Here is a 17783-nt window from a genome sequence, read left to right as displayed (position 1 = left end):
AGTGGATGGCCCGCACGGTAGCACAGTGGGTTGGCACGGTAGCACAGTGGATGGCCCGCACGGTAGCACAGTGGATGGCCCGCACGGTAGCACAGTGGGTTGGCGCGGTAGCACAGTGGATGGCCCGCACGGTAGCACAGTGGGTTGGCACGGTAGCACAGTGGATGGCCCGCACGGTAGCACAGTGGATGGCCCGCACGGTAGCACAGTGGATGGCCCGCACGGTAGCACAGTGGGTTGGCACGGTAGCACAGTGGGTGGCCCGCACGGTAGCACAGTGGGTGGCCCGCACGGTAGCACAGGGGGCGGCCCGCACGGTAGCACAGTGGATGGCCTGCACGGTAGCACAGTGGGTGGCCCACTCGGGAGCACAGTGGGTTGGCACGGTAGCACAGGGGGCGGCCCGCACGGTAGCACAGTGGGTGGCCCGCACGGTAGCACAGTGGGTTGGCATGGTAGCACAGTGGGTGGCCCGCACGGTAGCACAGTGGGTTGGCACGGTAGCACAGTGAGTGGCCCGCACGGTAGCACAGTGGGTTGGCACGGTAGCACAGTGGATGGCCCGCACGGTAGCACAGTGGATGGCCCGCACGGTAGCTCAGTGGATGGCCCGCACGGTAGCACAGTGGGTTGGCACGGTAGCACAGTGGGTGGCCCGCACGGTAGCACAGTGGGTGGCCCGCACGGTAGCACAGGGGGAGGCCCGCACGGTAGCACAGTGGATGGCCCGCACGGTAGCACAGTGGGTTGGCACGGTAGCACAGTGGATGGCCCGCACAGTAGCACAGTGGGTTGGCACGGTAGCACAGTGGATGGCCCGCACGGTAGCACAATGGGTTGGCACGGTAGCACAGTGGATGGCCCGCACAGTAGCACAGTGGGTTGGCACGGTAGCACAGTGGGTGGCCCGCACGGTAGCACAGTGGGTTGGCATGGTAGCACAGTGGGTGGCCGGCACGGTAGCACAGTGGGTTGGCACGGTAGCACAGTGGATGGCCCGCACGGTAGCACAGTGGGTGGCCCGCACGGTAGCACAGTGGATGGCCCGCACGGTAGCACAGTGGATGGCCCGCACGGTAGCACAGTGGATGGCCCGCACGGTAGCACAGTGGATGGCCCGCACGGTAGCACAGTGGATGGCCCGCACGGTAGCACAGTGGATGGCCCGCACGGCAGCACAGTGGGTGGCCCGCACGGTAGCACAGTGGATGGCCCGCACGGTAGCACAGTGGGTGGCCCGCACGGTAGCACAGTGGATGGCCCGCACGGTAGCACAGTGGGTTGGTACAGTAGCACAGTGGATGGCCCGCACGGTAGCACAGTGGGTGGCCCGCACGGTAGCACAGTGGATGGCCCGCACGGTAGCACAGTGGGTGGCCCGCACGGTAGCACAGTGGATGGCCCGCACAGTAGCACAGTGGGTTGGCACGGTAGCACAGTGGGTGGCCCGCACGGTAGCACAGTGGATGGCCCGCACAGTAGCACAGTGGGTTGGCACGGTAGCACAGTGGATGGCCCGCAAGGTAGCACAGTGGATGGCCCGCACGGTAGCACAGTGGGTTGGTACAGTAGCACAGTGGATGGCCCGCACGGTAGCACAGTGGGTGGCCCGCACGGTAGCACAGTGGATGGCCCGCACGGTAGCACAGTGGGTGGCCCGCACGGTAGCACAGTGGATGGCCCGCACAGTAGCACAGTGGGTTGGCACGGTAGCACAGTGGATGGCCCGCACGGTAGCACAGTGGGTGGCCCGCAAGGTAGCACAGTGGATGGCCCGCACGGTAGCACAGTGGGTGGCCCGCACGGTAGCACAGTGGATGGCCCGCACAGTAGCACAGTGGGTTGGCACGGTAGCACAGTGGATGGCCCGCACGGTAGCACAGTGGATGGCCCGCACGGTAGCACAGTGGGTTGGCGCGGTAGCACAGTGGATGGCCCGCACGGTAGCACAGTGGGTTGGCACGGTAGCACAGTGGATGGCCCGCACGGTAGCACAGTGGATGGCCCGCACGGTAGCACAGTGGATGGCCCGCACGGTAGCACAGTGGGTTGGCACGGTAGCACAGTGGGTGGCCCGCACGGTAGCACAGTGGGTGGCCCGCACGGTAGCACAGGGGGCGGCCCGCACGGTAGCACAGTGGATGGCCTGCACGGTAGCACAGTGGGTGGCCCACTCGGGAGCACAGTGGGTTGGCACGGTAGCACAGGGGGCGGCCCGCACGGTAGCACAGTGGGTGGCCCGCACGGTAGCACAGTGGGTTGGCATGGTAGCACAGTGGGTGGCCCGCACGGTAGCACAGTGGGTTGGCACGGTAGCACAGTGAGTGGCCCGCACGGTAGCACAGTGGGTTGGCACGGTAGCACAGTGGATGGCCCGCACGGTAGCACAGTGGATGGCCCGCACGGTAGCTCAGTGGATGGCCCGCACGGTAGCACAGTGGGTTGGCACGGTAGCACAGTGGGTGGCCCGCACGGTAGCACAGTGGGTGGCCCGCACGGTAGCACAGGGGGCGGCCCGCACGGTAGCACAGTGGATGGCCTGCACGGTAGCACAGTGGGTGGCCCACTCGGGAGCACAGTGGGTTGGCACGGTAGCACAGGGGGCGGCCCGCACGGTAGCACAGTGGGTTGGCATGGTAGCACAGTGGGTGGCCCGCACGGTAGCACAGTGGGTTGGCACGGTAGCACAGTGAGTGGCCCGCACGGTAGCACAGTGGGTTGGCACGGTAGCACAGTGGATGGCCCGCACGGTAGCACAGTGGGTGGCCCGCACGGTAGCACAGTGGGTGGCCCGCACGGTAGCACAGTGGATGGCCCGCACGGTAGCACAGTGGGTGGCCCGCAAGGTAGCACAGTGGATGGCCCGCACGGTAGCACAGTGGATGGCCCGCACGGCAGCACAGTGGGTGGCCCGCACGGTAGCACAGTGGATGGCCCGCACGGTAGCACAGTGGGTGGCCCGCACGGTAGCACAGTGGATGGCCCGCACGGTAGCACAGTGGGTTGGTACAGTAGCACAGTGGATGGCCCGCACGGTAGCACAGTGGGTGGCCCGCACGGTAGCACAGTGGATGGCCCGCACGGTAGCACAGTGGGTGGCCCGCACGGTAGCACAGTGGATGGCCCGCACAGTAGCACAGTGGGTTGGCACGGTAGCACAGTGGGTGGCCCGCACGGTAGCACAGTGGATGGCCCGCACAGTAGCACAGTGGGTTGGCACGGTAGCACAGTGGATGGCCCGCAAGGTAGCACAGTGGATGGCCCGCACGGTAGCACAGTGGGTTGGTACAGTAGCACAGTGGATGGCCCGCACGGTAGCACAGTGGGTGGCCCGCACGGTAGCACAGTGGATGGCCCGCACGGTAGCACAGTGGGTGGCCCGCACGGTAGCACAGTGGATGGCCCGCACAGTAGCACAGTGGGTTGGCACGGTAGCACAGTGGATGGCCCGCACGGTAGCACAGTGGGTGGCCCGCAAGGTAGCACAGTGGATGGCCCGCACGGTAGCACAGTGGGTGGCCCGCACGGTAGCACAGTGGATGGCCCGCACAGTAGCACAGTGGGTTGGCACGGTAGCACAGTGGATGGCCCGCACGGTAGCACAGTGGATGGCCCGCACGGTAGCACAGTGGGTTGGCGCGGTAGCACAGTGGATGGCCCGCACGGTAGCACAGTGGGTTGGCACGGTAGCACAGTGGATGGCCCGCACGGTAGCACAGTGGATGGCCCGCACGGTAGCACAGTGGATGGCCCGCACGGTAGCACAGTGGGTTGGCACGGTAGCACAGTGGGTGGCCCGCACGGTAGCACAGTGGGTGGCCCGCACGGTAGCACAGGGGGCGGCCCGCACGGTAGCACAGTGGATGGCCTGCACGGTAGCACAGTGGGTGGCCCACTCGGGAGCACAGTGGGTTGGCACGGTAGCACAGGGGGCGGCCCGCACGGTAGCACAGTGGGTGGCCCGCACGGTAGCACAGTGGGTTGGCATGGTAGCACAGTGGGTGGCCCGCACGGTAGCACAGTGGGTTGGCACGGTAGCACAGTGAGTGGCCCGCACGGTAGCACAGTGGGTTGGCACGGTAGCACAGTGGATGGCCCGCACGGTAGCACAGTGGATGGCCCGCACGGTAGCTCAGTGGATGGCCCGCACGGTAGCACAGTGGGTTGGCACGGTAGCACAGTGGGTGGCCCGCACGGTAGCACAGTGGGTGGCCCGCACGGTAGCACAGGGGGAGGCCCGCACGGTAGCACAGTGGATGGCCCGCACGGTAGCACAGTGGGTTGGCACGGTAGCACAGTGGATGGCCCGCACAGTAGCACAGTGGGTTGGCACGGTAGCACAGTGGATGGCCCGCACGGTAGCACAATGGGTTGGCACGGTAGCACAGTGGATGGCCCGCACAGTAGCACAGTGGGTGGCCCGCACGGTAGCACAGTGGATGGCCCGCACGGTAGCACAGTGGATGGCCCGCACGGTAGCACAGTGGATGGCCCGCACGGTAGCACAGTGGATGGCCCGCACGGTAGCACAGTGGATGGCCCGCACGGTAGCACAGTGGATGGCCCGCACGGCAGCACAGTGGGTGGCCCGCACGGTAGCACAGTGGATGGCCCGCACGGTAGCACAGTGGGTGGCCCGCACGGTAGCACAGTGGATGGCCCGCACGGTAGCACAGTGGGTTGGTACAGTAGCACAGTGGATGGCCCGCACGGTAGCACAGTGGGTGGCCCGCACGGTAGCACAGTGGATGGCCCGCACGGTAGCACAGTGGGTGGCCCGCACGGTAGCACAGTGGATGGCCCGCACAGTAGCACAGTGGGTTGGCACGGTAGCACAGTGGGTGGCCCGCACGGTAGCACAGTGGATGGCCCGCACAGTAGCACAGTGGGTTGGCACGGTAGCACAGTGGATGGCCCGCAAGGTAGCACAGTGGATGGCCCGCACGGTAGCACAGTGGGTTGGTACAGTAGCACAGTGGATGGCCCGCACGGTAGCACAGTGGGTGGCCCGCACGGTAGCACAGTGGATGGCCCGCACGGTAGCACAGTGGGTGGCCCGCACGGTAGCACAGTGGATGGCCCGCACAGTAGCACAGTGGGTTGGCACGGTAGCACAGTGGATGGCCCGCACGGTAGCACAGTGGGTGGCCCGCACGGTAGCACAGTGGGTGGCCCGCACGGTAGCACAGTGGGTGGCCCGCACGGTAGCACAGTGGATGGCCCGCACAGTAGCAGAGTGGGTTGGCACGGTAGCACAGTGGATGGCCCGCACGGTAGCACAGTGGATGGCCCGCACGGTAGCACAGTGGGTTGGCGCGGTAGCACAGTGGATGGCCCGCACGGTAGCACAGTGGGTTGGCACGGTAGCACAGTGGATGGCCCGCACGGTAGCACAGTGGATGGCCCGCACGGTAGCACAGTGGATGGCCCGCACGGTAGCACAGTGGGTTGGCACGGTAGCACAGTGGGTGGCCCGCACGGTAGCACAGTGGGTGGCCCGCACGGTAGCACAGGGGGCGGCCCGCACGGTAGCACAGTGGATGGCCTGCACGGTAGCACAGTGGGTGGCCCACTCGGGAGCACAGTGGGTTGGCACGGTAGCACAGGGGGCGGCCCGCACGGTAGCACAGTGGGTGGCCCGCACGGTAGCACAGTGGGTTGGCATGGTAGCACAGTGGGTGGCCCGCACGGTAGCACAGTGGGTTGGCACGGTAGCACAGTGAGTGGCCCGCACGGTAGCACAGTGGGTTGGCACGGTAGCACAGTGGATGGCCCGCACGGTAGCACAGTGGATGGCCCGCACGGTAGCTCAGTGGATGGCCCGCACGGTAGCACAGTGGGTTGGCACGGTAGCACAGTGGGTGGCCCGCACGGTAGCACAGTGGGTGGCCCGCACGGTAGCACAGGGGGCGGCCCGCACGGTAGCACAGTGGATGGCCCGCACGGTAGCACAGTGGATGGCCCGCACGGTAGCACAGTGGATGGCCCGCACGGTAGCACAGTGGATGGCCCGCACGGCAGCACAGTGGGTGGCCCGCACGGTAGCACAGTGGATGGCCCGCACGGTAGCACAGTGGGTGGCCCGCACGGTAGCACAGTGGGTGGCCCGCACGGTAGCACAGTGGATGGCCCGCACAGTAGCACAGTGGGTGGCCCGCACGGTAGCACAGTGGATGGCCCGCACGGTAGCACAGTGGATGGCCCGCACGGTAGCACAGTGGGTGGCCCGCACGGTAGCACAGTGGATGGCCCGCACGGTAGCACAGTGGGTTGGTACAGTAGCACAGTGGATGGCCCGCACGGTAGCACAGTGGGTGGCCCGCACGGTAGCACAGTGGATGGCCCGCACGGTAGCACAGTGGGTGGCCCGCACGGTAGCACAGTGGATGGCCCGCACAGTAGCACAGTGGGTTGGCACGGTAGCACAGTGGGTGGCCCGCACGGTAGCACAGTGGATGGCCCGCACAGTAGCACAGTGGGTTGGCACGGTAGCACAGTGGATGGCCCGCAAGGTAGCACAGTGGATGGCCCGCACGGTAGCACAGTGGGTTGGTACAGTAGCACAGTGGATGGCCCGCACGGTAGCACAGTGGGTGGCCCGCACGGTAGCACAGTGGATGGCCCGCACGGTAGCACAGTGGGTGGCCCGCACGGTAGCACAGTGGATGGCCCGCACAGTAGCACAGTGGGTTGGCACGGTAGCACAGTGGATGGCCCGCACGGTAGCACAGTGGGTGGCCCGCAAGGTAGCACAGTGGATGGCCCGCACGGTAGCACAGTGGGTGGCCCGCACGGTAGCACAGTGGATGGCCCGCACAGTAGCACAGTGGGTTGGCACGGTAGCACAGTGGATGGCCCGCACGGTAGCACAGTGGATGGCCCGCACGGTAGCACAGTGGGTTGGCGCGGTAGCACAGTGGATGGCCCGCACGGTAGCACAGTGGGTTGGCACGGTAGCACAGTGGATGGCCCGCACGGTAGCACAGTGGATGGCCCGCACGGTAGCACAGTGGATGGCCCGCACGGTAGCACAGTGGATGGCCCGCACGGTAGCACAGTGGGTTGGCACGGTAGCACAGTGGGTGGCCCGCACGGTAGCACAGTGGGTGGCCCGCACGGTAGCACAGGGGGCGGCCCGCACGGTAGCACAGTGGATGGCCTGCACGGTAGCACAGTGGGTGGCCCACTCGGGAGCACAGTGGGTTGGCACGGTAGCACAGGGGGCGGCCCGCACGGTAGCACAGTGGGTGGCCCGCACGGTAGCACAGTGGGTTGGCATGGTAGCACAGTGGGTGGCCCGCACGGTAGCACAGTGGGTTGGCACGGTAGCACAGTGAGTGGCCCGCACGGTAGCACAGTGGGTTGGCACGGTAGCACAGTGGATGGCCCGCACGGTAGCACAGTGGATGGCCCGCACGGTAGCTCAGTGGATGGCCCGCACGGTAGCACAGTGGGTTGGCACGGTAGCACAGTGGGTGGCCCGCACGGTAGCACAGTGGGTGGCCCGCACGGTAGCACAGGGGGAGGCCCGCACGGTAGCACAGTGGATGGCCCGCACGGTAGCACAGTGGGTTGGCACGGTAGCACAGTGGATGGCCCGCACAGTAGCACAGTGGGTTGGCACGGTAGCACAGTGGATGGCCCGCACGGTAGCACAATGGGTTGGCACGGTAGCACAGTGGATGGCCCGCACAGTAGCACAGTGGGTTGGCACGGTAGCACAGTGGGTGGCCCGCACGGTAGCACAGTGGGTTGGCATGGTAGCACAGTGGGTGGCCCGCACGGTAGCACAGTGGGTTGGCACGGTAGCACAGTGGATGGCCCGCACGGTAGCACAGTGGGTGGCCCGCACGGTAGCACAGTGGATGGCCCGCACGGTAGCACAGTGGATGGCCCGCACGGTAGCACAGTGGATGGCCCGCACGGTAGCACAGTGGATGGCCCGCACGGTAGCACAGTGGATGGCCCGCACGGTAGCACAGTGGATGGCCCGCACGGCAGCACAGTGGGTGGCCCGCACGGCAGCACAGTGGATGGCCCGCACGGTAGCACAGTGGGTGGCCCGCACGGTAGCACAGTGGATGGCCCGCACGGTAGCACAGTGGGTTGGTACAGTAGCACAGTGGATGGCCCGCACGGTAGCACAGTGGGTGGCCCGCACGGTAGCACAGTGGATGGCCCGCACGGTAGCACAGTGGGTGGCCCGCACGGTAGCACAGTGGATGGCCCGCACAGTAGCACAGTGGGTTGGCACGGTAGCACAGTGGGTGGCCCGCACGGTAGCACAGTGGATGGCCCGCACAGTAGCACAGTGGGTTGGCACGGTAGCACAGTGGATGGCCCGCAAGGTAGCACAGTGGATGGCCCGCACGGTAGCACAGTGGGTTGGTACAGTAGCACAGTGGATGGCCCGCACGGTAGCACAGTGGGTGGCCCGCACGGTAGCACAGTGGATGGCCCGCACGGTAGCACAGTGGGTGGCCCGCACGGTAGCACAGTGGATGGCCCGCACAGTAGCACAGTGGGTTGGCACGGTAGCACAGTGGATGGCCCGCACGGTAGCACAGTGGGTGGCCCGCAAGGTAGCACAGTGGATGGCCCGCACGGTAGCACAGTGGGTGGCCCGCACGGTAGCACAGTGGATGGCCCGCACAGTAGCACAGTGGGTTGGCACGGTAGCACAGTGGATGGCCCGCACGGTAGCACAGTGGATGGCCCGCACGGTAGCACAGTGGGTTGGCGCGGTAGCACAGTGGATGGCCCGCACGGTAGCACAGTGGGTTGGCACGGTAGCACAGTGGATGGCCCGCACGGTAGCACAGTGGATGGCCCGCACGGTAGCACAGTGGATGGCCCGCACGGTAGCACAGTGGGTTGGCACGGTAGCACAGTGGGTGGCCCGCACGGTAGCACAGTGGGTGGCCCGCACGGTAGCACAGGGGGCGGCCCGCACGGTAGCACAGTGGATGGCCTGCACGGTAGCACAGTGGGTGGCCCACTCGGGAGCACAGTGGGTTGGCACGGTAGCACAGGGGGCGGCCCGCACGGTAGCACAGTGGGTGGCCTGCACGGTAGCACAGTGGGTGGCCCGCACGGTAGCACAGTGGGTTGGCACGGTAGCACAGTGAGTGGCCCGCACGGTAGCACAGTGGGTTGGCACGGTAGCACAGTGGATGGCCCGCACGGTAGCACAGTGGATGGCCCGCACGGTAGCTCAGTGGATGGCCCGCACGGTAGCACAGTGGGTTGGCACGGTAGCACAGTGGGTGGCCCGCACGGTAGCACAGTGGGTGGCCCGCACGGTAGCACAGGGGGCGGCCCGCACGGTAGCACAGTGGATGGCCTGCACGGTAGCACAGTGGGTGGCCCACTCGGGAGCACAGTGGGTTGGCACGGTAGCACAGGGGGCGGCCCGCACGGTAGCACAGTGGGTTGGCATGGTAGCACAGTGGGTGGCCCGCACGGTAGCACAGTGGATGGCCTGCACGGTAGCACAGTGGGTGGCCCACTCGGGAGCACAGTGGGTTGGCACGGTAGCACAGGGGGCGGCCCGCACGGTAGCACAGTGGGTTGGCACGGTAGCACAGGGGGCGGCCCGCACGGTAGCACAGTGGGTTGGCACGGTAGCACAGTGAGTGGCCCGCACGGTAGCACAGTGGGTTGGCACGGTAGCACAGTGGATGGCCCGCACGGTAGCACAGTGGGTGGCCCGCACGGTAGCACAGTGGGTGGCCCGCACGGTAGCACAGTGGATGGCCCGCACGGTAGCACAGCGGGTTGCCCGCACGGTAGCACAGTGGGTTGGCACGGTAGCACAGTGGATGGCCCGCACGGTAGCACAGTGGGTGGCCCGCACGGTAGCACAGCGGGTTGCCCGCACGGTAGCACAGTGGGTTGGCACGGTAGCACAGTGGATGGCCCGCACGGTAGCACAGTGGGTGGCCCGCACGGTAGCACAGCGGGTTGCCCGCACGGTAGCACAGTGGGTTGGCACGGTAGCACAGTGGATGGCCCGCACAGTAGCACAGTGGGTTGGCACGGTAGCACAGTGGATGGCCCGCACGGTAGCACAGTGGATGGCCCGCACGGTAGCACAGTGGGTTGGCACGGTAGCACAGTGGATGGCCCGCACGGTAGCACAGTGGGTTGGCACGGTAGCACAGTGGATGGCCCGCACGGTAGCACAGTGGGTTGGCACGGTAGCACAGTGGATGGCCCGCACGGTAGCACAGTTGATGGCCCGCACGGTAGCACAGTGGATGGCCCGCACGGTAGCACAGTGGATGGCCTGCACGGTAGCACAGTGGGTTGGCACGGTTGCACAGTGGGTTGGCACGGCAGCACAGTGGATGGCCCGCACGGTAGCACAGTGGATGGCCCGCACGGTAGCACAGTGGGTGGCCCGCACGGTAGCACAGTGGGTGGCCCGCACGGTAGCACAGTGGATGGCCCGCACGGTAGCACAGTGGATGGCCCGCACGGTAGCACAGTGGGTGGCCCGCACGGTAGCACAGTGGATGGCCCGCACGGTAGCACAGTGGATGGCCCGCACGGTAGCACAGTGGGTTGGCACGGTAGCACAGTGAGTGGCCCGCACGGTAGCACAGTGGGTTGGCACGGTAGCACAGTGGGTGGCCCGCACGGTAGCACAGTGGTTAGCACTGTTGCTTCACCGCACCATGATCCCCAGTTCGATTCCCAGCTTGGGACACTGTCTGTGCGGAGGCTGCACATTCTCCCTGTGTCTTTGTGGGTTTCCTCCGGGTTCTCCGGTTTCTTCCTACAAGTCCCGAAAGATGTGCCATTCTGAATTCTCCCTCTGTGTACCCGAACAGGCGCCGGAGTGTGGCGAAAAAGGGATTTTCACAGTAACTTCATTGCAGTATTAATGTAAGCCTACTTGTGACATTAATAAAGAGTGCTATCTTCTGACCCGAAGTGTACAGTAGATGGTTTATGATGGCTGTTTTGAAATGTACTGTAACTTTGTGTAACCTCTCGCATTTCAATTTAATTGTAGGTCCAATTGCTCCAAATGTTCCTGGAAATGTTTCACTTCAGAGGTAGGCATTTGAAGTATTTTCCTCACTTTCTATTTCTCTCATGGAAAAAACCTTTAGTACCTCTGAAATTTGATCTGGCGGCAGCATTACTATTTAGGTCAGATTTTTTGTGACCTTTGGAAAGATTGGTTTATCAGTGCTTGAAGCTTTATGTACAGGAAGGAGATATAATCAATGTGAATCTGAAGATTGTGAGTTGTCATAGCTATTATAGTTGAACAAATTTTGAGTGGAGGAAGTTGTAGGTGAAATGGAGGGCAGGGGAACTAATGTTAAACAGCTTTGATTGTTGAGATGACGTATTTGGGTGAGGGGGGGACGGGGGTGGGGGGGGGACCTTGATCACTTTTTACGATGAGACCTTGATCACTTTTTACGATGAGTATTCAATAAGGAGCAGATATGTCATTCAGTGTTGCTTGAAATTCTGTTCAAGATTTCTTCCTAAATAAACCAGAATTTTCCTTTCACTGTTTTGTGCAACTCTCTAAATGGTGCCGAGGCAATATAAATGAGGACTCGGGATGATTATTTCTCCTGAGTTTGGCTTCTGCTGAGCACGTACCCATGATGGAACTGAGAGCAGAACTTTGCTCGAGAATAAATTTGTATGAACATGTTTCATGGTGCCGAGCTCCAGTATATTGACCGCTGTGAAAGGAAGCATGAACTGCAAGAAGAATGTAACGAGGCTGCAAAAGGGTCCAGACTATTGAGGGGGAAAATGGTGGCAAATGGTGCATAATTTAGGGAAATGTAAAGTAGTTCACTTAGATAGGAAATATTGTTTTCAAATGGTGTGAATCGATTTAATTTTGGTGTTGAGAGAGATTTGGTGTCTATAGGCATAAAACATGGAAAGTTAACATTTAAGTGCGACAAGCAATTAGGAAAGCAAATGGTATTTTGGCCTACACTGCAAGGGTTGGGGGGGTGTAAGAATAAGGAGGTTTTGCTGTAGTTGTAACCCTACCTAACCTTTTGGACACTAAGGGGCAATTTAGCATGGCCAAGCTACCTGACCTGCACATTTTTGGACTGTGGGAGGAAACGGGAGCACCCGGAGGAAACCCACGCAGACGCTGGGAGAACTCCACACAGACAGTTCCCCAAGGCCGGAATTGAACCCAGGTCCCTGGCAATCTGAGGTAGCAGTGCTAACCACCAGCCTTTTAGAGGAGCTGCAGCAAAGGTTCGCCATATTGATTCCTAGGATGACAGGCGATGTATAGCAATTGAGTAGAATGGGACTATACCGCCTGGAGTTTAGAAGAATGAGAGGTGATCTCATTGAAACACAGAGACCGCGATTCTCCGCTCCAGCGCCAGAGTGCGGGCGCCGGCGGGAAAAGGGGTGCGTTTTACCTCGCTGCCGGTGCCCGTTCCGAGACGGCATTCTCCGGCCGACAAGGGGGGTAGTAGGGGCGTGGCGGGGGACGCGACGTCGGAGATCCGGCGCCACGGCGCACAACAGATGATGCGACCGCACAGGCTGCTGACGGGGGACCATGGCGCCACGCCAAGCAGCGCCCAGGTTCACACACCACAACCTGGAGACGCTGCTGGAAGCCCTCGAGGAGAGGAGGGTTCTGTATCCCCGATCCGGCTGGAGGGTGCCAGCCAATGTGGCCCGGCGTCTGTGGAGGGAGGTGGGCGCGACCGTGAGTGCCACCACGGTGACACCCAGGACTGGCGAGCGGTGTCGCAAAAAGCTCCACGACCTACTGAGGGCAGCCGGGGTGAGTGCCCAGCAATGTGCCCATGGCACCTACCCCCCACATGTGTGACACCCATCCCCTCCCCAGGGGGATGGTACAACCACAGCAGTGAGACACATGGCTGCAGCCACCCATACAAGCCGTGTTGGCCCTGTGCCCTGTGCACCCATGCCAACATAGACCCAACTGCATGCAGTGGACTGCCTAACAATGCTGTTATTCCTCTCTCTCTCTCTCTTTCCCCCCACCCCCTCCCCCCCCCAAAGTAAAAGAGCGCGCATAACCGACCGGGAGCAAGCCCGTACTCAAGGGGGTGAACCTGACCTGCGCCAGCTCACCATGCACGAGCAGAGGGCACTGGACATAGCTGGTGCACCCGAGGACCGGGAGATGGCCCATGCCGAGGTCGGGGGCGCACAACCAAGTGAGATCCCTCCCCTGCCTGGCCCCCTTCCCCTCAACCCTCTCCCCTCGGCCCTCTCCCCTCGGCCCGCTCCCCTCGGCCCTCTCCCCTCGGCCCTCTCCCCTCGGCCCTCTCCCCTCGGCCCTCTCCCCTCGGCCCTCTCCCCTCGGCCCTCTCCCCTCGGCCCTCTCCCCTCGGCCCTCTCCCCTCGGCCCTCTCCCCTCGGCCCTCTCCCCTCGGCCCTCTCCCCTCGGCCCTCTCCCCTCGGCCCTCTCCCCTCGGCCCTCTCCCCTCGGCCCTCTCCCCTCGGTTCTCGGCCCTCTCCCCTCGGCCCTCTCCCCTCGGCCCTCTCCCCTCGGCCCTCTCCCCTCGGCCCTCGCCCCTCTGCACTCTTTCCCCCCCCCCCCCCCCCCCCCCCCCGTACCGCGACCCACATCCCCCTCCACCTGCCTAACCATGATGGTGTATTGTGTGTTGCAGGGCCACACGGTGACCGACCTGGAGCACCCAGCGTACACCGCCCGCATCCAGCACCTGGACTGCCAGCCGACGCAGACCAACTGGGCGCACCTGGCAGATACCGCCCGCATCTAGCGCCTGGGTGGCCTGCCCACAGGGACTCTAGCAGCGATGGGGAGGGCAGCTCCAACAACAGCCCTCCGGCCCAGTCCAGTGACGACACAACGACCCAGGACACCAGCACACAGGGGACAGACGGACAGGAAAGGACACAACACAACACCAACACGGAGGGGATGGACAGACAGGACACAGCACCCCAGGGTACCCCCGACCACAGGTCCGATGAAGCCACTGAGGTTGTGTTACAGCTATCTCCCCCCCCCCCCCCCCCGCCATCGCAGAGACACTCACCTCGGTTGGCCATGTTAGTGGTGAGGCTTCTGGGACACTAACTGGTGCGCACCACACAGCCGATCCGGTACAGCAGGTGGAGGTAGGAGCAGCCTAGGGGCCGGACGGTGGGAGGGCAGCCCAGCCCCGGCAAACACCTGCCGCCCAGACGGGTCCCAGGTCCCTGGAGTTCCCTCACCCACCCAGGGGCGTGAGAAGGTGTTGGCCGGCTTCCAGCACCTGCAGACGCAAGTGCAGGAGTGCATCTGCCTCCAGGAGCAGGAAATGGTGCCGGTCATGAAAGCCACACAGGCCAACACCGCACGGGTGGCGTCCGCGGCGGAGACAATGGTGGCGACGGTGTCGGGCCTAGGTCTGAGCCTGCAAGGCCTTGGGCTATCCGGGCACGCGGCCTCCGTGGCCCGGGACAGGGCTGCCGTCGCTTAGGAAGCCATGGGACAGAGCCAGCTGAACATCGCAGAGGCGCTCAACAACCTCGCCCAGTCCCAGCAGGCCATGGCCCAGTACCAGCACGCCATGGCCCAGTCTCTGCAGACCATCGCTGACAGCATCAGCGCCATTGGCCGGGTGATGGACGGCGTTGTACAGAGCCAGACACGGATGGCGCACTCCCTGAGCTCCATGGCCGTGAACATCCAGACCTTGATCGATACCAGCGCGGGCCTCCAGGACTGGCAGTTCCAGGTGATGCCGGTGCCCCAGGTGCTGGATCCGCCCACACCCCCATCCCATGGAGAGCCCCGGGGGCCACCGTGCACCGGGGGGGGGGGGGGGGGGGAGGAGGGAGAGGAGGTGCTGGGGCCCATCCCAGGTCCCCCTGCAGGGGGGGTCCCGGAACCCCGCACCATCGACCGTGCCCCCATCCCGTTGTGCTGCAGGCGGATGTGTCATGGAGGGGTGGTGTCCATGCGGGTGTTGTGGTGGGGGGGTTGGGGGTGTGGGAGGTGAGGGTGGTCGTCTGTTGTGGAGGTGCCGAACCCGCTGCCTGTGCCCATACCTGTCACTACTGCTGCCCACCATGGTCGCCGAAATGGGCAGCTACCAGCGCCTCCTGTGCCTCCTGGCCAGGCCGTCGGCGCCGGGCAGCCTCGTGTTCCCGTCCAGCCCTCATGTCCCGTGCATCAGCTCCACCCTCGCCACCCCCCTCATCTGGGGAGCAGTTCCCCTCATCCTGACCGTCCTCCTCTTCCTCCAGCACATCGCCCCTCTGCTGGGCTATGTTGTGCAGGACGCAGCAGACCACGACGATGTGGCCGACCCTCTCCGACGGGTACTGGAGGGCCCCTCCATAGTGGGCCAGGCATCTGAAGCGCTTCTTGAGCAGCCCAAAGCACCTCTCGACCACACCCTGGTCGCTGCATGGGCATCGCTGTAGCGTTGCTCCGCGTCGGTCTATGGCCTCCGTATAGACGTCATCAGCCACGACTGCAACAGGTAACCCCTGTCGCCCAGCAACTAGCCCTGCAGCCGGGGGGGTGTACCTCGAACATGGCAGGGATGAACGATTGGGCCAGTATAAAGGAGTCATGCACACTGCCAGGGTACCTGGCGCAGACGTGCAGGATCGTCATCCTGTGGTCGCAGACAACCTGCACGTTCATTGAATGTGTACCCTTCCTGTTTAGGCACATGATCCTTTCCTCCGACGTGGGCCGCATGGTGATGTGCACTCCATCGATCGCCCCCTGCACTATGGGCATCTGGGCAACAGCGACGAACCCCGCTGCGTGGGCATCCTGGTGGACGCGGTCCGCAGGGACCGGTCCACGATGTCGTACAGGGCGTCGGTGACGGCCCGGATGCACCTGTGCACCGATGGCTGGCAGATGCCAGACAGGTCCCCACTCGGCGACTGGAATGACCCAGTCACAAAGACGTTGAGGGCGACCGTCACCTTGACGGCCACCGGGATGGCATGTCCACCCCCGGTCCTGCGTGGTGCCAGGTGTGCCATCAGGTGGCAGATGTGGGCGACGGTCTCGCGGTTCAGTCTCCTCCTGCTCGCTCTGTCCAGGAGGTCCTCGAAGGACATGCGGGGCCGGTACACACGGTGTTGCATCGGATTCCTCCGTAGCCGCGGCACACCCTCCTCCTCGCTCTCGGCATCCCCATGCTGTGGCTCCTGCATGGCGTGGTGCCCCTCCTGCGCCTCTCGGGCGTGTGGCCAAGCGGCCTGGGAGGCTTGCACGTGCCCCACTGCAGCCTGCTGCTGTACTGCTGGCTCCACCACCTCCCCCTCCCGCCCGTGCTCCAGCTCCCACTGGGCCTCATGCAGGGCAGCAGCTCCCGCCACGGCGGCCAATAACGCTGGAAGATGGCTGAACATTGTATGATCTGTGGGGGGTGGGAGTAGACAGGGTTTCACCATTGGTATACCCCCTCCATGACCAGGTGCCATGGGCAGCATGGCAGGCCCGGTTGCCAGCACGCGCCCCACCGCCGCCCCTTCGGTGCCCTGGCACCTATCGACCTTCCCCCCCTGCCAGGGCCACCGTCCGCTGGCACTGCCCTCACGGGGGGGGGGGGTTGCCGTGTGTGCCGCCCTGGAGCCACCCGCCGATCGGTTCTGGTGGGAGGGGGGGGTCTGATACACGACAGGACGGCCAGGCCCCGTGGGCAGCGACGGTGGACGGGCTGGGTGGACGATCGCGTGTCCGCCGGCATGGTGGGCCGTGGCCCCCCGCAGCCTTCCGCGCCCCCACCGCCATCCCCCCCCATCCCCGGCAGCGGATGTGTGTGGCCTCCCCCCACCCCCACCCCCGGCGGGACTTCGGCCCATCCGGCCCGAAGAATCGCTGGCCCACCTGAGAATCGCCGCTACTGCCGTTTGTGGTGATTCTCCGCGCGGCCGTTTTCACGGGGGTGGGAGAATCGTGTTGGGGCGGGGATTCTCCCACCCGGCGGGTGTTCGGAGAATCCCGCCCCGTATTCTTAAAAGGTTGGCAGAGCAGATGCTGCAAGGTTATTTCCCTTGGTTGGCGAGTCTAGAACTAGGGGTCACAGTTTCAAAATAAGGCGTCAAGCATTTAGAATTGATCAGAAATGTCTTCTCTCAAATGATTGTGAATCTTTATAATTCTCAACCCCCAGATGGTTGTGGATGTTAGCAGTTAATTCGCAGTTAGGACAAAATGCACTCACTATTAGAGGCAGGAGAACTTGCACTGTGGAATAGAGGAAGTAAGGAAGAGTGGGTTGAAATAGCAACAAAGGCCAAAGTTGGAACTGTAGGCGAAGGAGCTCCCTAGGAAGCTGCCAGTCCAACAACTATCTTGACTTGTTTCTGTAGTTTAAAAAAAAAAAAAATTTAGAGGACCCAATTCATTGTTTTTTCCCAATTAAGGGGCAATTTAACATGGCCAATCCACCTACCCTGCACATCTTTTGGTTGTGGGGTTGAGGGCCGCTAATTAATTTTAACAAGAAAAAGACATTTATTAAACATGGAAAAAATGATTATAATACAATACTCCTTTACTCTCCCCACTTAGCAGAAAAAATGCACACCGATTTTAAGATTAACTTGGATGACAAAGTACATTTGGAGCTACAATGGTCCCATTTTAAAAAAAATATTTTTATTAAGGCACTTAAAAATATATACATAAAACACAATCCAAAACCAAGAAAAAGAGAACCAACAGGAAATCACATAGCCAATAAAATACACCCCACCCACCCTATAAACCCCGCCTCCGACTTCTGACTCCTTAACTATCCTTGAAG

The 17783-nt window shown here is 63.2% G+C and overlaps 1 protein-coding gene across 2 annotated transcripts in view; it reads left to right on the top strand.

Annotated features, from left to right (window-relative positions):
* The window catches only part of LOC140427801 (uncharacterized), a 120002-nt gene that overhangs the window by 82813 nt on the left and 19406 nt on the right, over positions 1 to 17783 (top strand). For both annotated transcript variants that reach the window (XM_072513471.1, XM_072513470.1), the window contains exon 3: positions 11021 to 11063. In XM_072513471.1, the coding sequence (XP_072369572.1) occupies positions 11021 to 11063 (43 nt within the window). The remainder of the gene's footprint in view (positions 1 to 11020; positions 11064 to 17783) is intronic.

Source organism: Scyliorhinus torazame, chromosome 8 (assembly GCF_047496885.1).
Source record: "Scyliorhinus torazame isolate Kashiwa2021f chromosome 8, sScyTor2.1, whole genome shotgun sequence".
Taxonomy (NCBI): Eukaryota; Metazoa; Chordata; class Chondrichthyes; order Carcharhiniformes; family Scyliorhinidae; genus Scyliorhinus; species Scyliorhinus torazame.
This window is presented reverse-complemented; position numbering and strand designations above follow the sequence as displayed.